The sequence below is a fragment of the Pinus tabuliformis genome, chromosome 8 (genome assembly GCF_031772625.1).
Source record: "Pinus tabuliformis cultivar Carrire ecotype Pingquan chromosome 8, CPIR1, whole genome shotgun sequence".
Lineage (NCBI taxonomy): Eukaryota > Viridiplantae > Streptophyta > Pinopsida > Pinales > Pinaceae > Pinus > Pinus tabuliformis.
In genome coordinates, this window is record NC_142294.1 from 748,354,029 (window position 1) to 748,381,309 (window position 27,281).

Below are 27,281 nucleotides of genomic sequence, written 5' to 3' on the forward strand. Positions count from 1 at the left end.
TGTTTCTCTCTTTGAAGCACTCCCGCAAAAGACTCTCAAGCAAAAAAAGGGCGCCTGTAAAGAACTTTCAAAGGAACACTCAATTTTTCCAAGGGCGTACTTCGATGGAGCTGAACAGAAGGGTTCCTGTGGCTGTGGAGTTCTCATTATAGTAAATGAAAATAACCAATTTTACATCCACTGGAACGGGGGGAAAGGCTCCAACAGTAAAGCGGAGGCGATGGCTCTCGCTGGCCTCCTAAAATTTTGCCTCTTTCTAAATATTCAGGATGTCTCAGTGTTTGGAGATTCAAAAGTAATGGTGGATTACGTCTCAAGAAAAAATTATATTTTCATGCCACACCTTGTAGGATGGATGGACAGGATCAATTTTTTCTGGGGATGTTTGGATGGAGGATCTATTCATCATATCAGCAGGGCTCAAAATCAGCAGGCAGACTTGTTGTCAAAAAAGGGTCTTCATTCGGCTCCAGGTTCTTGGTATTTGCAGGTATCTTCTGAAGGGAAAATTTTTTCTATCCAGGAATTTTCTCTTCCTGATTTCTAATTTTATGATAGCAGTCTCACAGGTTTTCTCTACGCATTTTGTTTTAATTGATGTTGCTTCTTGTCTTATCTCTGCGGATTTCTCCTCCTATGACAAATATATGTTCTAAGAAAATTTGTTGGCTGGATGTTATTGTCTATGATCTGTGAACTCTATGATCTAAGATTATCATGTAGCTGGATATTAGTCTTTGATCCGTCAGTTTCCTGGCAGGTGCTTTTTCTGGAAAATATTCCATGTTTTTTGATATATGATCGAGAACTATGGATTATCTTCAAAATTTCTTTTGAATGTACAAATATGCACCTTTATGTTTCTCATATAATACAATATCATGCTTTTTCGTCCTACAAAAAAAACAAAAAACAAAAAACAAAAAACAAAACAAAACAAAAAAAAAAAACAAAAACAAAAACAAAAAACACAACAAAAAAACAAAAACAAAAAACAAAAACAAAACAAAAACAAACAAAAACAAACAAACAAACAAAAAAAACAAACAAAAAAAAAACAAAAAAACAAAAAAAAAAAACAAAAAAAACTTTACAAATATTTCTGAAATCTATTTACATAAGGATGCTTTAGTAATTATATAGGATTATTGAATGTTTGCTTTAGTAATTATATAGGATTATTGAATGTTATAATAATTGTATGATAATCGATGTCGAGAGAGGTTTAATTTTTCTATACTTAATCATAATTTTTTTAATATTTAATCATAAATTTGCACGTGTTATTTTTAAAATAAAAATAAAATATTTTTTAAATAAATAAAAAAATACATATTATATTAATAACTAAATTCTTATTATAATCTAATTTAAAAATAATGTGGTAAAAATATTTTATTTATTCTTAACTATAAATATAATATTTAGATGTTCATATTAACATAATTTGATATCAATTTAAAAAATAATAATAATAATTAAAGAGAAAAGAAATATTTTAATTTTAATTTTACTTTTGAGTGTATTATTTTTATATTTTTAAAATAATATTTGAATATCTATGTTAATTAATCTATTTTAATGTTATTTTTTTATATTTGTGCTTAGAAAAAAGTAAAAAAAATTAAAATTAATGTTGAGCATAACAAAATATTTTAATATCTAAAAAAATAATTTAAAAAAATCAATTATTTTCTAACAAAAAAAAATTGCAATCCATTAATTCTTAATATATTAAAATTAATATATGGCATTTAAAAAATGTAATATACCTCATAATTAAAATATGCCCCATTAAGTAATATTGATGTGTATTTAAAAATATATTAATAACAAAGAAACGCGTCGACCAAAAAATTCTCTCATGTGATTTCTACCGAAAGACTTTGTTTAATTCATTATGGATCACAGATGCTTGAATACAGAAACAAAGAAACATTTTAATATAAATAATATAGTTCATAAATAAAATATTTAGATGTCTATATTAAGTACTAGCACAACTACATCAATAAATATGGTTCATAAACATCAATAAGAATATACCAATCACATGCATAATCACATTAATAAATGTGGTTGATATATGTTGTAGACTTCAATCATATAGATTTGATATTTATATTAATATTGATAGTTATAAATATTTAATTATAATTATAATAGTATAAAAATAATTATTTTTTTATAAAATATTATTATTGTTATATTATAATTAAGATAATAATTATAATTATAATTTATAATATTATTATATTATAATTATAATAATTTTTGTTATGTTATAATAATTACAATATTAATCCCAAGTGTTCATAAACTCTTGTTATTAATATTATTAACCTAAGGGATTAATAAAGTTGTAGGATTATCAAGGGAGGGAGGAGTAGGAGGGGTGTTAATAAGCCCCAACAAAGAAACAAAGATGAAATTTGCATGGGAGTTAGGGAAAACCACCAATAATCAAGCAAAATAACTCACTTTGTGGCAAGGATTAAAAATAGCGCTAGAAAGGAGAATTGATCATCTCATTGTAATGGGAGACTCAATGCTAGTTATTCGTAAATTCCATAAATCAAAAGCTATGGTAAAAAAAAATTGCCCCACTTAGATGAGTGAATATGGAATCAATTCCTAAAATTTGAATTTATATCCTTCTACCATGTTAAAAGAAAAAATAATAATATTGCAAATGAACAAACCAATATATGGGTAGGCCTTGATCATGGCTCTCTTCTCCTATATCGAGGTGCATTATCATTCCAATGCATTCCATGTATCGCATCCATCCACTTGAGGAGTAAATCTAATCAGACAAAGCATCAAGTGAGGGATATGTTGTAGAGAATTAGTAATTGCAGTCGATTTTTGGAGTCCGGAAACATTCAATGCTCTCTGATGGTAGTTGTGAAAGGAGTGGGGCTCTCCACTGGCTATAAATGGCAAGCGTCGAGGCTGGAGCTACATAAAATATTTGTCAAATTTCATTTGCAAAGGAGCATGGCGTCATTGAATGTTGAGGGTGGTGAAAGTTTGGAGCAGGCAAAGATCATGGTGGAGGAACACATTGGCAAGCTGGATAGGGTCGGGGAGAAAATTGTTTTGGAGGCACGCGCCCATTTCTCATTGGTTTCAAGGGAAATGGAAGCATTATGCAAGGATATGGAGTGGATTCGCCTTCTGGTGGAAATATTGTCCACCAAAGTTGATAATTTGACTCTGAAGGTTGATGGAATCAAGGTTGCAGTAGAGGCAGCGACAGTGGGAGTTCTGAAGGAGGTCCTAGGCTTGCAGGAGCCATCCTCTCCAGGAACAATTCCGTCAAGCGAGCCTAAGGAGAAGCTTCCAAAAATTCAAATGCAGACAAAGGAAGAAAATGGGAATGAAGTTGCAGACGGACAACCAAGAATGTAGTTATCTTTTAGAAACTTTCCTTGTTTAATGTTATGTCAAACAATATTATATAATGGCTCTTTTTGGAGATCGTATAAGATAAATTATGTTAGAAGTATAGTAGGCTAGGCAGGGTAGTAGTAAAACTCTTTTTGAACAATTATGGAGCATGAAAGATGATATTATGTCTATGATTGTAAGGGTTCTAGATTGTATAATAGATTTTTATTAATATAAGCTACTCGTTCCTTTTAAAAAAATGAAGTTTTAGGATTATTAATATTATAAAACCAAGGGATTAAGAAACCCAAAGTTTTAATATTATAAACTCAAGGGATCAATAAACCCAAGGGATTCATAAACCTAAGGGATTATTAATATTGTAAACCCAAAAAATTAATAAACTCAAATGATTATTAATATTATAAAGCCAGGCAATTATTAATATTATAAACCCAAAGAACAAATAAACCCATGGGGGCTTCGCTCAATGAACCTTTGACACATTATGTGTGTTCGTGGCATATTAAACAATACCCTTAATTTGATTACATATTGCAAAATACCTTTAAAAATCACATTATTTAACCCCCTACCAATACGAACCCAATATACCTTCTCAATTTAAAAGACCCCTACTTTCAATAGATATTGTAGGTATCCATTTTTCATTAACATTTTTTATACCCGTGACATCCCTTCAGATTAAGGGGGGGAATGTTGACACCTAATCAGAGGGATTAGGTGTACAGTTGTAATTAATGTAAATAAATAATAGAGAAGATAGAGAGTCATCAGGAGTTGAACCGAACAGTCACTCCCTCTTGTATATAATAATGAACAACTTGAATGAATAAAATGAGTTTTGATTTGAGGAGTTACCTCCTGGTCTGACATGGTATCAGAACAAGCGCCATTTTTTGGATTCCTTTTTTAATTTGTAAATCCTATTCTGTTTTGCCTTTGTTTTACATCTTTTGCAGGCTGACATTTCTGCCAATTCCCTGCGAAATCGCATTTATCATTTAATACATTCGTTGAAGTGCATTGCATTGGAGCTAGTTGTTGAAGCTGAAGGTGTTGTAATGACTTGGATTTCCTCTTTCTTTTAGTATGGTATATATACCCTTTCGCATTGGAGAACCATATATCCTTTCTCGTGTTCACATATATCCTTTTTCGTATTCCCTTGAGCCGAATCTCAAGTATTATAAACCCATATATATAAATATTGTCGGGTCCACTTTTTAATCACATATCGTAAATCTCTTGCCCCGATCAATACCGCTGCATGTTTGTGATGTGATCATACCCTTCATTAAACCTGCTCGGACACAGTTCCCGAGGTTTCACTTTATCTGGCTCGTTCTCCACCGTTGATCTCAACCTCCAGATCCGACAGCTGACATTGATTTCAAGGGGGACCACTTGCACGGCGGTTACCCGCCCGAAAAGTTCCTTTTAATCTCCACCATTGATCATCACCTCCAAATCCGATGGTTTATAGCGATTTCAGGTGCATTAGTTGCACAAGAGTTACCCGCCCGATACGAGTGGTTTTTCTCTCTCCCCTAGTCACTACGTGTCAATCGCTTAGTGGAATCAGGCGCTCCCCTCTCAATACCACTTACTGTTTTTTATCCACCTAAAATCCCGCTTGTAACATGAAATCCGCCTTTAGTCGTGGTTATCGCCTTGACTTGTTTTGCTTGTGACAACCATTGATCGCTTACCATCGACGGCCCTCCTTCGTTCATCTCCTCTGCTCATCTCCTCCGTTCATCTCTGCCATACAATGCAACAAAAGAACTACAGCTGCTGTCAGACTCTAATATTCGGGTGAACGTTGAATGTTGTTAAGTTGAACATTGTTGGTATAACAATCATTTTACGAGTAAAATTTTGCAGCAAAAATATTTTTCTCCACTGTACACAGATTTTACAATGCATTCAATTATATATATTGTGGGAGTAGTTCTCAATGGAAAGGAGAATTATCATGAATGGTCACGAAAAATCCAACACACTCTCATTTTTAATGAGCTATGAAAGGGAGTGTGTGTTGAAGAAGGAGACGAAGCGCCAGTCCAACCTACCTCAGATAAGGAGCTCGCCATTTGGGAAAATAAGAACAACAAAGCCAATGCATTGATTGTAGCATCAGTAAGTGAAGAGGTGAGTTGACACATTTCGCCATTTTCAATTGCTTTCGAAGCCTTACAAAAGCCGAAGGAACTCTATGAATCACACTCTGCACTTGAAGTTGTTCAACTCATGATTAAACTCTTCACCCTTGAATTACAAAATAATGATCCTCTTGCTCTTGCATCCAAAGTAAAATCTATAATGCATGATATCAAAGTCACTAAGGTTGAATTGGATATTCCTCTGATCACTTTTCTCAAGGCACTTTATCCTAGTTACTCCAATTATCTTGAGTCATTGCAAACAAATGGAAATCTCAAAAATATTACCTTTGACTCTCTTGTCAGAAAATTTGCTGAAAGAGAGAAAGCTTTTGGAAAGAAGACAACCCCTGAATCTTCTAAAGAGGTTGTGTGCCTTGCTCATAAAGAAAATAATCTTGCCCAAGATTCTTCCAGAGGAAGAGGTGGTCGAAGAGGAAGAGGAAGATATTTCAAAGGCAGGGGGGGCAGACACTCTCGAGGAGAAAAGTTAGATTTGCACTACATACGCTGCAAAAGAAATGGATCACATGATGCCTCCACATGCAAGTTACCTTGCGACAAAATTGAGCAGCAAAGAAACCAACCCAAAGGTAAACCTAATGACACGGACAAAGGTAAAGCACCTAAATCCGCTCATTATGTTGTGGCACAATGTAATATTGGAGTAAATGGAGACTTATTTAATGCTTCTATTGCTTCTTCGAAAAATGATTGGTTGCTTGATTCAGGATCAACTTGCCACATGACTTTTATAAGAGATTTTTTTGAAGAATTTATTGACAATGTTGATAGATCAATATACTTTGCAGACCAATCAAAACTCAAGCCATCAGGGATTGGCACAATCAGGCTTAAATTGCCTAGTCTTCCAGACTTTCTTCTGCATCATGTTCTATATCTCCCACGGCTGAGGAGAAACTTGTTGTCCTTGGTCCACATCCGCCAGCAAGTTCACTCCATTCATATGTTTGATGGAAAGCTTAAGGTGATAAAAGCATCTGATCACTCACTTGTCATGACGGGGATAGAAGAAGAAAAGCTTCTCACGCTACAGGGTACCTCTGCTCGTGCACAACATTTCTCATACAATTCTCATTATGAAGAAAGTACATTTCCATCAATTTTATTATGGCATTCTAGATTTGGACACTTGAACTATGACAACCTCCACTTGTTGAAGAAAAATGGCGTTATTGGTTTTCCTACAATTCCTAGGAAGCTTAAGCAATGTGATGCTTGCATTCTAGGAAAGCATAGCAAACAGTGCTTTCATGATTCACAGTCTAGAGCACATAGAAAACCTGAACTCATTCATTCAGATTTATGTGGTCCAATGCTTGTCTCTTCTGCAAATGGAAATAAATATATGATGACATTTATTGATGACTACACTAGAATGTGTTAGGTTTATTTATTGAAGAGCAAATCTGATGTTTTTCAAAAATTCAAGAACTTTCATGCATGGATTAAAAATGATGCACAATCTCATATCGGCTCCATTCGCACTGATAATGGAAAAGAATACACTTCAAATGAATTTGAAAACTATCTTCGCTAACATGGGATCAAACATCAAACAATTGTGCCTTATAATCCCCAACAGAATGGAGTAGCTAAAAGAATGAATAGGACAATCTTAAATATGGTATGCTTCATGTTGTTCTTTAAAAAATGTAAAAATGATGTTTTGGGTTGATGCGGTTTTATGTGTTGTATATATAAAGAATAGATGTCCATCTAATGCTATCAGAAACAAGACTCCTTATGAAATGTGGTATGGGCACATTCCTTCGGTAAAGCTTAATACCCTACTTTGTCTGACATTAAATTTTTGTTCATTATGTCCCATAATGCCTATGTAAGTGTTGTGTTTATGAAATCCTCGGTGACCATTTTGTTACTAGGTATTTCTTTATTGATTTCTTCATTCACAGTTGTGTTTTCTAGTCTCTCTTCACTAGTTTATGCCATTCTAAGTATCGCTCCTAAAAACCCAAATAATCCTAAACCCAAAATCTTTTATCCAACACCCAACAATTTGGCTACACTCAAACAATTTTAAGCCACAAAAATGTCACCCAACAATTTCCCTACCCTCATGTAATTTCAGGCCATAAAAACCAGTGAAAATAGTTCGACAAATAATATGGTGCAATTAAAATAATCCTCAAACCGAACATCATAATTTAGTAGCTCTATTTAGAAAGATGTTCAAATTTAATTTATCATTGAGGTTTCCACATAAACAAACAACACATAGCACTAAAGTGTTGAAGAATCTAGGTCAATGAGATGTAGAGTGATTCTTCTAGACTAGATAACAATTTGTTAAGTATTTTTACAATTTGTCTTTGCTAGCTTAATCTTCTTCATCTCTTATTAATGCATGTGTCTAAGCTTCATAAAACTGATATCAAAACATAAAACAAGAACATAAGATATTGGCTCTCTTCCAGGGCCAAAACCTCTCTTCTCTTGAGAGGAAAACCCTTCGATAATTTTTCTCTTATTGAAGCTTTTTTCTTAATCAATGTCAAAACCTAGACCCTTGACTATATGATTCTCCAAGCACAATTCAAGTCATTCATTTTCTCTGCACTATGTTTCCCCAACCATTTTTCCACCTCCTCCCGGCACTTCGTTCTTCCTTCCACTGTTAGTAGACCTTCTAGAAGAGATACTTATCTTTTGTACTTAGTGATATCCTTCACCTAAGGATACTCCTTCCTTCTCTTGATCAACCAAGTCCCTTCTTGATGTATAGTGGTAGGCTTAGTGTGACAACAATGAAGCCCTAATTCGTGCACATGTGAGAGGTATTTTTGATGTTATATGGCTCCTCTTTCCTTCGCTTGAGGTCCTCCCTTCCTCTCTTGGATAGGAGAACTAGTAGACCTAGTTTGTAGCCCAAACGATGAGGTATGATGGGAGGTGACTTGTTTTTGTCCTAACCGCAGATAGCCCTTCATTCTCTTCACACGTGTGGCTGGTATTGGCTCTAAAATAGTCCCAAAACCTTCTCTCTTACTTCTTGCTTCTTCGCTACACTAGAGGCTCCTTCTTTGTCCCTTTCTTGACTCATTTGTTGGTCCTCTATCTTCGTTGATTTCAGAGTGAGTTGCTTGTCGTTTGAGGGAGTGGAAAACCTCTATATATAGAGGACTTTCCCTCCTTTAGGCTGACTTGTAGGCCGACTTTCTCCCTTGAGGCCGACTTGACTTCCTTTGCTTAGATGGGTGTTTTTAATGGCGCCATTGCTTCTTTTGATTGTGTCTTTGTTAGGAGGAGACTTGACTTTTCTTAGAGGTGTCTTCTTTGACTTTCATAGATAAATATACAATGTGTAACTTGCCTTTAACACTCCCTCTTAACTAGGGAGGTATTCATACAACATTACAAGTTGTTTTCCTATTATCAATCTTGAAGAATTCACATAAGAGAAACTGGATTGGCAATCAATTTGTTATAGAATTATAGTAACCAACATTGTATCCACAACATAATTCTATCTCTCAATAGATCAGAGCACAATGTTGGCGAGACCAATGACATATAGACACCATAGTCATTGTCTCTCAAGGTACATACCCACTCAGGTGTTCACTGAGTTTGACCTTCTAGGAGTATTCTTATCTTGGGTTCCCAGCCCTTAAAGAATATTGGTCCTCTTGCCTACTCTTGTCTTGGATACCCTACACATCCTCAAAGAGTATCAGATGCCAGATGATTACCCAATCCTCCCATTTTTTCTTCCCAAGTGAAGACAAGAATTTTTTGTCTATCTCTTCCTCTCAATTGAGGAAGACATGCCCAAGTATCCTCTTAACAAGGTACTTGTCCAAGTTCCTTTGTAATTGGGAACTTGTTATAACTCCCCCTTAGCCAGGGACTTGTCTATTCATCAGCAAATTCTTCTTCATTGGTCCTTCACTTGCTTGATCTCCTTCCTTCCTTTGATGTCATGAAGTCTTTGTTTAAACTTCTCCTTGGTAGGGCACCACCCATCGATCACTTTCCTTCCTGGTTCGTCATGTCATTTCTTCCTTTGTGGAAAGTGGTATTTTATTCATATATCAAGTTCTCTTGTCATCTTGTCTATGCTTCGGACTACTCTTCACATGGATTCTTATTTGTACTTGCTTATTCCCATGCTTTGATCTAGTATCCCTTCATGACTTCATCTTGATATTTCTTCAACATTAAATGGTGCTACTGTTGGATGGTTTCTTCATCATGACATCTTCGTAGAGTAGAATCAGTTATCTGCATCTTTCATATCTCCAAGGCCTTCAGAGGTGTCAAGGGTTCTTTGATCTTTTCCTTTTTATTCAGATTTGTCATGCCTTCTTTCAGGAGATGTCTTCAAAGTATCTTGTCAAATAGTGATTCTTGGTGATCATGGTGTTCTTCACATGCTTGATCTCTTTCTTCATTTTCTTCTTCTTGGATAGATTGGTCAACCACCTTATGCTCATTGTGAGAGCACTTCTTCATTGCTTGCTTCTTGGACTAGTCAGCATTCCTTCTTTACTTGCTTCTTAGTCAACAATCTTATACTCCTTATGTGAGTATTTCTTTTGTTGACCTTCATTTCATTGTAGTACATGCCTTCGAGCATGTCATTGGTGAAAGAGATTCTTTTCTACTTGACCATATTATAGAACTATTCCCATGACTCAATAATATACATAAGATAACATGACTAAAATTTGATGCTTGCATACCTCATCTTGATTCTCCTTTGATCATCTTAGCTTCATTTGGTTGTCCTTGGTATGGCCCTTCTTGCTTCATCTTAGCTTGCCTGCATATCATCCTTTTCTTAAATCCCATGAATGGGATTCCCAATGAGACATTTTCTTTTGTTTTTTAATCTTCTTTTGAAGATTCCATTATAGGATCTTAAAAACCCTTACCCTGAAAATTTTTCTTTCCTTTTGATGATGGAGGTCTTCTAAGATTCTTAAACATGATCAATTTTCTTTCATTGTGGATGAGGTCCTATACTAGGTACACTCCTTCTAGATGAATATCTTGAGCTATATCTATCATGCTCCTATATTCTCAAAGATATTTCTAACCATGCATTTTGTTCTCATTTATAAATGTTCTTTCTACATGAGTATCTAGAACTCTATGTACTTTATGCTTCTAGATTCTAGATGATGTTTCTAGCCATGCAATTTTATTATATTCCTACATGCTCCTATCCTACTCAAAACTTTGAAAGAAGACTTTAAGTAAAGAGTTTGACTTAGTCATAGTAGATATCTGAAGGATCTTTCTTCTTTTGCTTATTTTCTTCTTCTTTCACCTCTTGATTCATGTGAGCTTCTTCCCTCTTTATTTTGTTGTTGTTGTCCTTCTTAAGTTTAGGACAATTCCTTTTGTAGTGTCCATATTCTTGGCATCCATAGTATTGGATTTTGGACATATCTTTGTTGTTTGTTCTTCGTAGACCAAATTTGCCAAATTTTCCCTTTCTCTTGGCCATGGTAGAAAATGCATTATCCTTTGATCCCACATCTTCTTTTTCTTTAAGTCTAGTTTCCTTTATCTTGCATAAAGACCAAATTTCATTGAGTGTGGTAGCTTCCTTCTTTGCATATATTCTTTATGTGAAGTTGCCCCAATCCTCAAGTAGAGAATTGAGTACTACAGTTGTCATTTCTCTGTCAGACATGACTTCCCCAAGCTCTTGAAGTTGATCCCTCATCTCAAAGATCTTCATGAAGTAGGGAGCTATTCCTTCCTTTGATATCTTCATCTTGTACAATTCATTTCTTAGAGATATCACTTCTCTAACCGTGGTTACCAAGAATAGCTCTCTTAGCTTATCATAAATTTATTTTGATGTTTCAAATTTGGAGACATAAGAAATGAGAGAGTCCTTGATAGATTTTATTAAAATCCTTTGATCTCTTGTCTCATCCTTATTGTACTTGGCTAAGGCTTAAGTTTGTTCCTTAGCAGGGATAGTAATATTCCCTTTGATATGTTCTAGAAGTTCATTCTCCCTAAGAAGTAGATCAGTCCTCTTCTTCCATGCAAGAAAGTTATTGGTACCTACCAATTTGTTGTTTTCCTTGCAAAAATACATTGATCTATATTCATAAGGGGGCATATACTTACGTGATAATTTGTATCTTGATGTAGTTTCCTCTTTGATCTACTCTTCTTGTAGGTGCCTTTATGTAAGGTTCTTCTTCCAACTTTGTAGACTTCCTTGATGAATGATGGATTGTAGACCTTCTTGCCCTTGAAGTAATTCAGACTTCTTGGCTCGATGCTTCAACCATGTAGATGTCCTTCCTTGATGAGTGTTATTGAGATGCCCTTTCCTTGATGTGTCACCTTAGCTCTAATACCATTTTGAAAAATCTAGGGCAATGAGATGTAGAGTGATTCTTTGGGACTAGATAACAATTTGTGAAGTCTTTTTACAAATTGCCTTTGTTAGCTTAACATTATTCTTCTCTTATTAATTCATGTGTGTGTGCTTCATAAAACTGCTATCAAAACATAAAACAAGAACACAAGAGGTTATCTCTTTGTCAAGGCCAAAACCTCTAATCTCTTAAGAGGAAAACCCTTCGATAATTTTTATCTTATTGAAGCTTCTTTCTTGATCAATGCCAAACCCTAGACCCTTGACTAGAAGATCCTCAAAGCACAAGTCAGTCCTTCCTTTTCTCTGCACTATGTTTCCTTGGCACTTTCTCCACCTCCTTCCTACGCTTTTTCCTTCTTCTGACACTTTGTTCTTCCTTCCACTATCAGTAGACCTTCTAGAATAGATACTTATCTTTTGTACTTAGTGATATCCTTCACCTAAGGATACTCCTTCCTTCTCTTGCTCAACTGAGTCCCTTCTTGATGTATAGTGGTAGGCTTAGTCTGACAATACTGCAACCCTAATTCTCGCATGCGTGAGAGGCCTTTTTGATGTTATATGGCTCCTCTTTACTTCGCTTGAGGTCCTTCCTTATTTTCTTGGATAGGAGGCTTAGTAGGCCTAGTTTGTAGCACAAACGTTGAGTTATGATGGGAGGTGACTTGTTGTTGTCCTAATTGCATATATCCCTTCCTTCTCTCCACATGTGGCTCGTATTGGCCCTAAAATAGTCCCAAAACCTTCGTTCTTCCTTCTTGCTTCTTTATTGCACTAGAGGCTCCTTCTTTGTCCCTTTCTTGGCTTCTTTTTCGGTCCTATATCTTCGTTGAATTCAGAGTTATTGCTTGTCGTTTGAGGAAGTGGACATTCTATATATATAGAAGATTGTCCCTCCTTTAGGCTGACTTGTTGCCTTGAGTCCGACTTGACTTCCTTTGCTTCGATGGGTGCCTTTAATGGTGCCATTGCTTCTTTTGATGGTGTATTTTCTAGGAGACTTGACTTTGCTTGGAGGTGTCTTCTTTGACTTTCATACATAAATATACAATGTGTAACATGCCTTTAAGGTCTTCAACATAATTATTTTGACTCTTTGAAACACCTATAGCACTTTAAAATGTGCTAGACATACTTCAATGAGCAAAATACTCATTGACATATATTATAAAATAATATTTTTTTTCTTAAATAAATACAGATACCAAAAGTACATTTATGAAGGCCGAACCTAGTTACATTTCCTTCAACATAAAGAACATGTGTTAATGAATTATTAGTAATGTGAACACATTTCTAACATAAACATGCACACATTTTGAGGAATGTTCATGTGTTCCTAATACTAACATGCACCTACCTTCCTCCCTTTCCCTTTCATATGTGGTGAACCTTGGAAAGACTACATATGCATTCTAGAATGCATGTGCACTTTTGTGACATTACTTCTCCCCCTCTCGTCGTCCCCTTCTCTCCCATCACATCTCTCTATGTCAATCTTTGTCTCCCTACCATCCCCTCCCATCACTCTCTCTCTACCACCCCCCTAACATCCCCCCTTTTTTTGTACCTCTCCCTCTACCCCTATATTCATCCCTACCTTCTCTCTCCCTCCCTCCCTCCAATTATATCTTTGTCTCCCTCCCTCCCTCCAATTCTATCTTTGTCTCCCTCCCTCTTTGCCGCCCACCCCCTCTCTCTCATTCTCTCCCCTCTCTCCCATTCTCTCCACCCTCTATTCATACCTCTATCTCCCCCCCTCTCCTCTCTCTCTCCCACACTCCCTCTCTTATTCTCTAACCCATTTCTCCCTTTCTCTCTACCCTCCAGTTATATCTCTATCTCCCTCCCTCTCCCCTTCTCTCTATCTCTTTCTCCCTCACTTCATCCCTCTCATTCTCCTCCCCCCCCTCTCTCTCTTTTCCCTCTAGTTTGTCTCTATCTCCCTCCCTCTTTCCTTCTCTCTCACTCTCTACCTCTGCCTCTCTATCTATATATCTCTTTCTTCATCCCTCTCCATATCTCTCTTCTTCCCACTCCCTCTCCCTCTATCTTACCCCTCTAACATTGTCTCTATCTCCCTCCCCTCCCTTTCTCCTCTTTCTCTCCCTAACCACTCTCTCTCTATCTCCATATTTACACTTGTATGTGTGTTCTCCCTCTCCTTCTCTCCCCCATCACTCTCTCTCTCTCTCCCCCTCTCCCTATCTTTCTCTCTTTATTCCTTCCTCTCTCTCTCCCTCCAAAATTATCTCTATCTCCCTCCCTCTCTCCTTATCCATATCTTTATCTCACCCCCTCTCTGCCCCATCATTCTCTCACACTCGCCACCTCTATCTATTTATCTCTTATTCCTTCTATATAGCTCTCTGATCTGAAAATGGGGCACTAAAGGCTTCTTGTCAAGCTTACAAGAACCTTTCCCACTTTCAAAGCTTAAATGTTCCCAAGATCTAGTGATTAACCAATTGCGGAATTAATAATGTGCTTGAAAATAGGTGTATGCTTATGTTTGTTTCCAAACTGTTCGAATGCCGTAATTTTTGTTGCTTATGTTGATATGTAAATACATATAACGGTAAATAATGCAGCAATAAAACAAACACACAAAATAGCAATGTAATATGGAGTTCACCCAAAACTCTTGGGCTACGTCTCCTTGAGTGCTAATCAAATCGATTAGACTCTCTGGGATTATGGCAAAGTCCTTTTACAAGATCCATGCTCAACTCCATTGGTTTACACTGAACACAATGGGCTTAGAACACCATCTTATCCTTGGCTCTGAAGCTCTTCGATTTTCTGGCTATGGTTCTGGCTCTCGCTCTGGCTCTAGTTATGGCTTGTGGCTCTCTATCTTGCTCTCACTCTAGCTCTCCCTCTAGCTCTAGCTCTTTGGCTATAGCTTCTCTGAGCTCTCCCTCTCAGCCTCTGCGTGCCTCTGTAGTCCGCCTGACCTCCAAGAAACTCTCGGCCCCCTTCCAGCGACCTTTTTTCAATCCTCCAGCTCCGTCGACAACCTTCAGTTGCCTTCAGCATTTGTGCTCTCTGTGTTTTTATCATGCATTGGTTACATTCCTCCATCATTAAATAACCCGACCGTTTCCTCACAAGAATATGTTTACAAATGGAAAGGAACAGGTGAGTAGGAAAACCCAGTCGTTTTGCCTTCCTCTGGTCGTGTCAGCCATATAACGGAATACATAGAAAACGCACACAAAACACATCATGGGCTTTTAGCCCAAACTTCAAATATTATGGAATCGGCCCTATAAACCTATAGGGTCTGTCCAAATATCACATATTTCTATCACATGGCGTAATGGCCAAAAAAATCCAATACACGGATAATACACAGAAAATCCAAAAATCCGGATTTCAAAACTTATGAAATCGCGTCCATAATTCGTATCGGGTCTGCCTTTTTATCAACGTATCGCAAGTTACAATCACAATGTGCATTGGCCCTGGTATCAGGGGTTCACCAATCGTCGATCGTTGATATCGCTAATCGGCCCAATGGAACATCGACATATCGCATATCAATGTCACAACGGCCTCGGGGGTCTTCCCTTTGGTCACGCTGATCGCCGATCCGCCAATCAAATCCCGATTGTTGATCCGCGATCACTAATCCAATGGTTGACAGTTTGTTTCGGCCGCGTAACTTGCATGGGGATTAACTGCCCGAAAAAGTGATTTCCTTTCTCCTCCATTGTGCCACGCGTCAGTCAATGTATGGATTTGGGCGGAGCCCGTCCAATACTGCTTACCGCTTGAGGCCCGCCCGAAACACTGCTTAATGCCCCTTTCTTTCGAAACTCAAAAGGTTTGCATGTTTGATTTATAAATCCGTCGGGTCCGTTGAAGGCCTTTGCACCTGTTTTAAGTCCTTCAACCTTGGTTTATTGCGATGCGGTGGGTTCTAAGGGTTTTTATGTTTAAAAACACATTTTCCCTTAAGTCCCATTTATATAAGAATTTGCCTCCTTTTCAAAGGACAAAGGCAAACTTCTTTTTGCAATAACTTCTTCATCCGAAGTCCATTTTAGCCCATTCAAGTTGCAGTAGATTCAGAATGAAAAGATCTATGCAATGGGGCTATTTCCAAGAGCATCCTTGGACTTTCATTTTCCTCTGTGAGGAACACTTTAGACTTAGAAGTCTATCCAAGATCCATTTTGGATCACTTTCTCTTCTTTCCTCCCTCTCTCTCTCTCTCTTGATCTCTCTCTTGATATATATATATATATATATATATATATATCTTCCTCTGTCTTCCCTTCTCTCTCACTCTCCCTCACTCGTTCTCATCACCACACCCAAATGCCCATTATCACTCTCACTATCTCTAACTTTCCTCACTCTTCCCCCTCCCCTATCTCCCTCCCTCCCTCCCTCCCTCCTCCTTCATAATAACCCCCATCCAAATTTCTCTCTCTCTCTCTCTCTCTTTCATCCTTCCTCTCTTCTCTCTCTCTGCCCTCCTCTCTTCTCTCTCTCTCCCCCCATTATCTCTCTCTATCTTCGTATCTATATTTATCTCTATCTTTTCTTAATTTCTCTCCATATCTTTCTCTATCTCCCTCCCTCTCTTCTTCTTTGCCCCCCTGCCCCACCCTCTCTCTCTCTCTCACACACTCCCCTTCCCTCCTCTCTCTCATCCCTCCTCTCTTCTCTCTCCCTACCATCCTTTCTTCTCTCTCTCTCTCCCCCCACTATCTCTCTCTATCTTCGTATCTATATTTATCTCTATCTTTTATTAAAATTCTCTCCATATCTTTCTCTATCTCCCTCCCTCTCTTCTTCTCTCACCCCCCTGCCCCACCCACTCTCTCTCTCTCTCTCTCTCTCTCTCTCTCTCTCTCTCTCCATGTAGCACCCTTAAACACCCTTGTGTTATATTGTATGCATTTCTATCTAATAAAGTGACTTGGGTTTTGTTGGGCTTGCATACTTTTCTAATGTGTTTTGATACCAGAGTGGCAGTAAGGTTACGGCCCATGAGCCTAAGGACATATTGTAAATCATTTCATTAATAATAAAAATACCATGTATATTGAGTTAAACAAAAGAATGGGGGGCTATAAGTCCACAAATAGAAAGGCTAGTGAAGGAATGGAACCCAAGATTAAATTTCACACCATGACATCCCAAAAGTCACTTAGGCGTAGGTATATTGAAGAGAGAAGGAAATCTCTAAGTGGTAGGGAGAGTAGTTTTCATTAAAAAAAAAATTAAGGTCTAAAATGGGCCTCCTAAGGAATATTATAAAATAATAGTGGAAAAATAATATTAGATCACTTCAAGTTTTGGAGGGAAAGAAGAAAAAACTATTTTTTCAACTCATATTTTCAACTTCTCTCCCAATGATTTTATTCAAATTTCAAGCGGGGACACTCATTGGATGCAGAATTTAATTTTTCATCCATGGAGTAGCCATGTTGCATACATTCAACGGACCCTACTACAGAAACATGTGAAATACATGAAAAAACGTGATTGCAATTGTGTTTTTCCATGTATTTCACATTTTTCGTGTAGTAGGATCTATCGAAAGTGTGCAACAAGGGTACTCCTTGGTTAAAAAAATAAATTGGCATCCAATGAGTGCTGCTCTCGCTCAAAATTTGAGTAAAATCGTATGAAGATAAGTTGAAAATTCAAGTTGAATATTTTTATTTATTTTTTTACCTTTTTACTCCAAAAATGATGAATCATCCCCCATGATTGACATCATCATATTGAATCCTATTGGTTCTTATAAAGTTTGTTTTTGTTGTACATTTTTGTTTTTAGGCCCATTTTTTACCTCAAAATTTCACTAATGTCAATTGACACTTGGATGTTTCATACATGCATACAACAAAAGAAGATGTCCTTCCTTGCCCCAAGGAGGGGAGGGAACCTGTGTAGAGGGACCCCTACTATATGTGAGTAATCCCAGACGAGGGTGAGGTTACTTTTCGAGAGCGACTTGAACTATTTGTGAGTGAATTTCTTGGCCTAAGAAGGAAAGGTACATGTTGGATAAATTGTGGCTAACACTATGGGAATTGGCAATTGACTCAAAGGTAGGAGTTTAATTGAACCCAACCATATGACCTCACAATTAGATGTCAAAAATCATATTAAAATTCCATATCTAAGGTTCCCGACTCCCCTAGGGAGAGGCTAGATCTAGAAGGGAAAGTGGTGCATAGAAATTCCTACTAAAAGGTCGAAGGAGTCCCTAAGAGACTTCCATTAGCAGCTAGAACTCCCAAATCCATTGTCCTTAGACTTCTTGATTGTATTGCACTTGAAGCCCAACCAAGTTGGAATAGTGGCATAGCCAGGCGAATTGTAGAGGTAGAAGTGGTGAAAGGGTGCACGTCAACATAACTTGATGGAATACAAACGCAGTGACAGGGTGCACTATCTTGGGTGTGCAAGTTGGGGGATGTGGGACTATCATTAGGGAGGTTATTGAAGTTGGTGAGAGGTCTTCGAAATGACATATTTTCTGCAGCCATTCACCACCTCTTTATCACCCTTTTTCCTTTCTTATATCATCCTACAACCCATTTTGCTTACAATGATGCATTTTTTCCCAAGGTACAGTGTCCCTTCAATTATGTCATTTTTAATGCTAATATTAGTTTGTTAAGAAAAGAATCAACCTTATTTGTGTTAACTAAAGGGAAATCATGAGAAATAATATAAACAAGCATGAGTAAGTATCTATGGAGGTGCTACCTAAATTAATTCAATTGCTACAACACTTCCTTTGCGTTGATGCAACACCTTTAGAGCATTTTTTGTTGATGATAGCTACTACAACACCTCTAGTGTATTGTCATTTGATGATAGTTGTTGCAACACCTCTAGTGGATTGCCAGTTAATGATAGTTGTTGTGACACTTACTCTATGTTGTTGTAACACCTTCGTGCATCATTTTTCAATGACAATTATGATAGCTCAAGAGAAACAACACCAATCAACCACCACTACATAGTTGTCATGGTTAGTTAAGTAGTGGGAGACTCAACGACTTTCCATTGCCCAACAAAGGAGATGGAAAAAGAGTGGTTAGCACCATTCCACATGGGAGATTTGACTACAACTATTTTTACCAATCTTCTACCAGTCAAGGCGACCAGTGAATCAACAATTGTTTTATGATCTATCTTTTTCCAATATTATAATAACAAGGATAGACAACATGAGAATCAAAGATTCTCATGGTTTTCCTCATCCTCCATGTTAAAATTAAGAATTTAATCATGTATTAATATCCCACAAAACTTTAAAAAATATTGGGGGGAGAGGAGAAGAATCGAGATAATTGTACTTGCATTGTGCTAATTTTTTGTTAATACGAGATTATTGATTCCTATTCAATTGTGTTCATATGTCCTATGCATTGATAAAGTAACCTTCCAGTTGAACATTTAATCAGTGCCTCGTCCAAGGAGTAGGGTCCCTTATTCAAGTACTACCTGTACTTTAGAATAGGTTAAGTTTTATTTCTTTATCACAATTCATCTAAGATTGGTTATTGGTTCATTCTATTTCATAGCTCTTGTAATTCTATAATTCATTGGTTTGAATTTTCCTTACTAATAGTTGAATGTTTCATCATTTAACCAATTAATTGTATCATGTATAATTGTGCTCAATTATACTCTTCAATTTGGTATTCATCAATCTCTATTTCTTTCCAAAAAATCGCTAAGTAGTATGTTGTCACCTTCAACAATGATTGACGATAGTATACCAATATAAGCCTAAATCTTATTAAAGAATAATTGTGCTATATATTGCACAAAAATAGTGTTTTTACATTGTGCATTAAGGGCAATTTTGTCACAACGATCCATTACTACCATGTTGTAATCCTTCCCCTACTTTATGTTGATATTCCTCCAAGGAATTCCAGTGAAGTCTACTCCTTTAGTCTAGTTTGCAATAGAAGTGGAATGTACTTGCCAACGTCTAGTTCATTGGCATGAATATGGTACAAAGGAGATAATTGTGCTATTGGAAATACCTTTATAAATAAGGTATTGACTTCTTCCCTACAAAGTATATGGAAATCATTAGATGACGGGCTTTTGGCAATAACTCCATTTTGTGATCTACGTAGGGAAGAAAAATCAATTTGAATTTGTATAAACGTGTATTTTTTAGTTGGTTGTCCTCAAACTCCTCGAGTGGTGTTGTCATGATATCATTCAAAGTTGAATTACATGAAGTTTGGACACCATGTATAAGCTTCCTCCAAGTTGAACCCAAACTACCAAAATGAAAATATTATCAATTTGATTGTGTGGTGGCCTAGAGAAGAAGCTCGAAATCCTATTTGTCACTTCCTTTGAATGTTTAATCACAATGTTGAACCTTCATAGATAGATATCCACCTCATGTGCCGACAATCTTTCAAATGGAAACTACAAGAGCAATGAAAACAATTTTGATTGGCAATGGCCTTGATAAGAAGTTTGAAATCATATTTATCATTTCCTTTGAATGTTTAATCACAATGGTGAACCTTCATAAATAGATATCGACCTCATATGCCATGCAATCTTTAGTCTTGCTATGTTTGGAAAGGATTGTGACTATTGTACATAATTGACATTTTACCAAGCAAATAATGCCATTAGCTCTTAACAACTTGATATAGTACATATATCCTAGGATCATTGACAAGATAATCCACAACTATGTCTAAAATAATCTCAAAATGGTTTATAAGTATTTGATGTGACATCAAAATTGTGCCAATGGCATATCCCAATAACATCCACTTTAATCTCAAAGTCTCATTGAATGCCAAACCATATAAAGCACCAATTACAATTCAGAAACATAAAGGACCAAACACTCTATAGTGTTCAATCACATTTGATTACTATGTAGCTCAGTGACTAAACCAAACATTTTTGTAGTTCAACATATTGAGTGATTGAACATGGGAAAAATGGCCAACAATATTCTACAAATCATATTTTGCAGGTCATAGATGTTCATTCACAATGGCCAATGGAATATGGTAGAAATCTTTGTTTGTATCAATGTCAAATCCATGTGAAATCCAAAAGATGAAAACAAAAAAAAAAAATGTTCCCTAACTGTACAAAGCTTTAGAGTTACATGTAACAGTTCTCTAAACAACATTACAAATACTTGCCCAAAATGGTACAAGTCATCCTTCCAATGGTAATGCTAAAAGCTACTCCTCCCAGAAAATGTACTACCCAATTGTTGAAAAGTGGACTAGAAATATAGAGCAAAGTGAGAATAGTCAAATTGATTTTCTAGGTGTGAAAAAAATCCCCAAACTTGTTCCCGAGAATCAAATATATTGAGAATTCAAGTATTTATTTTCAACAAACCTTCAATGAAAGCTCCCATTTGTGTTATTTTGTGATCAAAATAAAAAATGCTGTAAAGCAATGAGCACATAAAGTAATAAAAGGTCACACAAACAACTTCCACTTCCAAAATATAAAATTATGTATATAAAGGAAGATCATACAAACAACTTCCACTTCCAAAATATAAAAGCATGTATATAAAGGAAGATCACACAAACAACTTCCACTTCCAATATATATATATATATATATATTCCTTTCACTAACAAAGACTTGTCTAAACTGAAGAATAGTGAGAATATGAGCCATATCTCTCTTTTTGTCAAATATGTGAATATGATTACCTTGATAAATCAAGACCTTTTTTACATCATAATATATTCTTTCATATTGGGATTTTTGTATAGCTAATCATTGTTATTAGTTGTAATATATATATATATATATATATATATATATATATATGATCAGTTCACTTCGGCTTATTCCTTCCTTCTGTCGACCTACTTGTTGTACTTGGCTAAAGGCTAAAGGTTCAAGGGTTATGTTTCCTGGCTCCTAGTGAATGAATGGTTTCACCCCTCCCTGTTCGTAGCACCTGTTCATTATAAGCCCTCTCCTCTCCCTAGCTTTAGCCTACTCAATTCCCATTCCAGTTAGGCACATTACCTTGGTGGCCACCTAGCCACAATATTGATGTTACATGCCAAATAGCAACTTCACAGGACTTCACACAATCCTGTCATAAGCCATTCTAGTTGGTAGCTTTTGATCCTTGTCCTTCTTTGAAACAATGGCATCAACTTGCCCACTTTTCTTTGAGGTTGCTGAGCAATGACACCTAGTTTTTAGGGGATCGGGACCCCCTCCATCGGGGAAAGAAAATGAATTTTTGATTTATGAACATGAGCCATTTCCAGAAGTTGACTCCCTAGGTTTAGGATGCTTCAATATTACGCATTTAAGCTCAGCCCAGTATTTGTTAAAAATAGTGGGCAAATATCCTATATCGTACAAGAAATCATAAAGATTAATATCAAACCAGTGATGAAAACACCATTAAATAAATGGGCATACTATTTATTCACATGTTGCTTGTTGTATCCAATTAGCTAGGGTACCAAACCCCTTTATATTGCTACTACCTTTAGCATAATACCACACTAATTATGGCCTGCTAGACTACCTTATAATTGATAGAGCCACTAAAATGACCCTCTAACCAGTGGATTACTAGCATAGAACTATAGTTCTACATCAAAATTAGCCATCAAACCTTCAACACTAGTGGTAACGTAAACAATATTTCATAACATGCATAGAAATAGTGTTCAAATTTTTAATTATAATTGAATTACCACTTTTAAGTCATAAAAGTTGTATATTTATGATCAGATAAAATGTCTCAATCACTTACAATGTTGAAATGTCCCAATCACTTACAATGCTTAAATCACATCTTATAATATGTCTCAACTATCTTTAAATTTTCATCATCCCATTATCAATGTTGTGCATTTGTGATTAAATGAAGCATGTAATAGTTTTCACCATTAAATCATATAAATCATATACTTTAAAATAGATAAATCATATAAATCATATATTTTAAGATAGATATATTAGATAAGTTAAATTTATGGGTTCGGCCTGGTGTATGCCGTAAAACTGCTTCTGCTTGGCTAAGAGCTCGTCTTCCTCGGACGTAAGGAAACAGGTTAACGGCCCAAGACCCAGAGGCATCTGGCAGGAGTGAGAGCCTGCTCCCGATTACGGACCACCAGCAGGGTTATGCCAGGTGGCGTGGTTTTCCTATTTAACAGTGATGAGTCAAACCCAGCATTCGCGGATAGCAGCCAGAGATGGTTGTCCTCACTGTTGGTTTGACACCTGAGTTGATAGGTTTTACCACCTTCGGAAAAAAAAAGTTAAATTTATGGGAAAGATATGAATTTATTGTTCTTATGTTATTAAAGCTAGGGTTATCTTAATTTTTTCTTTTATGTTCATGTTTAAGATGATGTCATATACCTGAAGATGCATCATGATTGTTTTTTTAATTATTTTTAGACTAAAAATTGTATGTTTATGACAAGATGAATTGTTGCAATAGTTATCACGACTTGAATCACATATATTAATATAGATATCTTAGGTTATCTTAATTTCTTCTTTTATATTTGTGTTTAAGATGATGCCATATCCCAGAAGATGCATCATGATTGTTTTTTAATTATTTTTAGACTAGAAATTCTATATTTATGACCAGATGAATTGTTCCAATAGTTATCACGACTTGAATCGCGTACATTAATATAGATATCTTATTACAGTTATAAAAGTTCATAGAAATTAAAGTTATCATAGTCTCAATTGCTTTTATGTATGTTCTTGCTCCAAAGTGATGTCTTGTATGATCAATAGAACAAATTATCATTTTATGATCCATATAACAAATTAATAAATTAATAAATCAGATCATTTTAGGGCCAATGGCATGTAGCATATAGTTAACAAATAATTATTATTCAAGTGTTAACTCCATGTTTGTATTACAACGACCATGATCTATAATTTGAAAATCCTTCCTCAACACTAACTGTAAAAAAAAGTTTAAAGAGGCCAGAAGAATTACCATGATTGCAGTGCAAAAATTCTCCGTACCAAAAAAACTTCACCCAGGACAATTTACTTCGAAAAAGGAGTGCACATGACGAGGGAAAGAGAATTAAAACACGTTACACCTCCAAAATCTACCATGGAACCCGACATGTACTTAAAGGAATGGAGCATATTATACTGACAAATTGACAAAATAGCAGATATTATATATACAAACAAATTGACAAGAGCAAAAACTAAACATGGTTAAGTTTGGTCAACCCTTGATAACTTATCGCAATACCTTGTATTAAAGAACAACCGATCTGGATCAGAGATCAGTCTGCAGGTTATGACATCTATTTACTCTTACCAAGTGAACTCAAACACTGTATTAAACACGACTACACTAACAGCCTAAAAGCAAAAAGGTCACGTTGCTACATTTAAAACTCGTGCCATTGTGACTCATTAACTTGCTAACAGATTACCAATATTAATTTAACCCTCTACGACTATAACAAATTTGGAACCATATTTCAAAACTTTTCCTACACTACTGCCAGTAATAGTTTGTCAAAATTAACACTCAAAATTCACCAAAGGAGAGATTTCATCTGCATCTTTGCATTATAAGATCTCCTGCCACCTTTGTCCTTCGAAGAATTTCTTGAAGCATGGGACCTCCTAGCACCATGGGCTGCTGCAATTGCTCGCTTCCTCTGCTTCTCTAATCGCCTATCAAGTTCAGGATCATCATCACTTGTAGCAGATTCATCATCTCCTCCTTCCTGGTTGAAAAGACATCCACTAATTGTAATCAAAATTGTTTCCAAAGTACCATAAGCAGGAAGAAAAAAAATGGCAAGTACAATGCAAATAGAACTATTATAATCAAAATTATTTCCAAAGTATCATAAGCAGGAAGAAAAAAATAATTGACGAGTACAATGAACATACAACTGAAGATTCTAAGTTTAATTTCGGTTGCTGTTAGATGAAAAGAGCGCAATTTAACAGTGCAAATACTCTTAGAAAATAAATAGTGCAACAGTTATTTACGGGCACGACTTAGCACCAAAGTATATTTTAGGACAGCCAACCTTATGAGAAACACTAACTGAGATGCCATATTAACAACATTATATCACCATGTTATGCTCTCCTATATTTCAAAATCTAAGTCATCAGCATTCATTCCTCTTGACCACAATGCCTCGAAATATCATTATATCACCATGTTATGCTCTCCTATATTTCAAAATCTTAAGTCATCAGCATTCATTCCTCTTGACCACAATGCCTCAAAATATCATTATTGCAGCAAGGTACCCTCGTCATATAAATACCATGCCTTAAATCACGTTATTAAATACATTGCACTTCTTTAAGAATTTATTCTGTGATCATTCAGAGGTCCTTAAGATCTGCTCATACTTTATAGATGATGTGTCTGGACCATGATCCAAACGATAAAAATTTGGCATTGTCAAAACTAAACCTGAAATAATGCTAGCTAACATCAATCACTGATAGATAATCAAGACATGAGCCTAGATTGGCAAAAGGAAGACAGACAAGCAACATCAAAGTATGGAAATATAAACTACAAAGAGTATTTGACAGGACTCCTGAATCCAAGAAATCAAAAGGTATTGGTATGAATGATACATAAGGTGAATTTAAGCCATGTTGACTTCGATAATGCTAGCTAACATCAATCACTGATAGATAATCAAGACATGAGCCTAGATTGGCAAAAGGAAGAGAGATAAGCAACATCAAAGAATGGCAATATAAACTACAAAGAGTATTTGACAGGACTCCTGAATCCAAGAAATCAAAAAGTATCGGTATGAATGATACATAAGGTGAATTTAAGCCATGTTGACTTCGGTGCAACCAACAAGATGAACATCAGACTGTTTTATCAGATGCAGAGCAGGCAATAAAAATTTTCAAACAAGACAAGCATCTTGTGAGATCAACCTCCCAAATCAAGGAAGTGCATCTGGAGCTATGCACGAAACTTGGAAACAACTACGGGTTTCCAAAACTGGTATGCCATGGAAACACGAGCCCCCAAAAGTTTAGGGCACATAAAATACAAGCAATCCATAAAAGTCCCTTACTTTAAGTAGCAAGTTATCAGGAAACCAGAATGAATATATCAAGATTACTCCCTATGCTCCAAAAATCAGTAAAATCATGTGTTATTGTAGGATTCAGGAAAGCTTTTGCTGTTGAAGAAAATGTACTAAATGTGAGAGAGTAGGTTTTATTATCTTAGTGAGGGGAAGTGGTGTTAATTTTTAATTTGCCAAGGCCAAAATCAAATGGGTCTACCTTGGGTAGTTAAGGAGGAAAATCTGTTATCCTCCTTACCCAGGCTTGTGATATAATTACCTCCTGCGAGTTGATTGGGGCTCGCAAGGTACCAGCAATCTCATTCCCACATAAGTTGCTTGAAGGTGGGATAAGATGTCTCCAAATATTTTAGCCTAAGAGGTTAGCTCAACCAGTTATTACCATTGTTGTTGTGCATTTGGTTAGTTTCAGAACCAACTGATGCCTGGTTCAAATCTCCCTTGGTTAGGCACACTTGCTTATGCCAATGGTTTTACTAGGAATACCATCCATAGATGTGGGGAAGCATCCCTTGGATTTATCCACTAGGTTTTCCTTGGAAAAAAGGGGTACACATGGCCCAAAAAGCAATATTCCACTCAAACACATATCTACAGGCCTGAAACATGTCTGTTTCAAGTGCATTTCCATCCCTAGTACATTTATAGACACAGAAATACGCGAAGTGGTGTTCAGAGCAGTGTTATTTGAACTGGGGGAACTGGACAGTCTGACCATTTTAGAGGTGAAACCTGTCCAACAGTTGCCCCAAACCTGAAAAGGGTAGTTTTTGTATGGGATCAGCTGGTTCAATGCCAAACCGGTTGGGTTCTATACAAAGTTGGCCAGTTCTATACAATGGGACTAACGACCTCGGAACACAAATTTAAAAAAAAAAACAATGATTTAAGAGAGAGGTAACCTAATATTCAAAGCTAGGGCCCTAATGCCATGTAATTAATGCCGATGTTAAATTCTTAAAGTAAAAGGATGAAAATGAATCATAAAGGCTAAGTAACCATACACGTCAAAATAGAGGCCACTGTAATGTTCCCGAGAAATTAATTTCCCAGAAGACGAAGAAGCCTATCAATCCCTGTAGGCTATAGTCCTTGAGAAAGGGGAAAACCCCAAAATACCCAACGTTTTGGCAAGTTTTGGGGCAGCTGGGCAAAGAAACCCAAAAGTGGGGTTTGATATGAATTTCTCTCAAATTA

The 27,281-nt window shown here is 36.2% G+C and overlaps 1 protein-coding gene across 15 annotated transcripts in view; it reads right to left on the bottom strand.

Annotated features, from left to right (window-relative positions):
• Nucleotides 1-24,201: 24,201 nt before the first annotated feature.
• The window catches only part of LOC149237754 (serine/threonine-protein kinase rio2-like), a 250,038-nt gene continuing 246,958 nt past the window's right edge, over nt 24,202-27,281 (bottom strand). For all 15 annotated transcript variants that reach the window (XM_089372780.1, XM_089372773.1, XM_089372778.1 and 12 more), the window contains one exon: nt 24,202-24,728. In XM_089372780.1, coding sequence (XP_089228906.1) covers nt 24,534-24,728 — 195 coding nt within the window. In that variant the 3' untranslated portion in view covers nt 24,202-24,533. The remainder of the gene's footprint in view (nt 24,729-27,281) is intronic.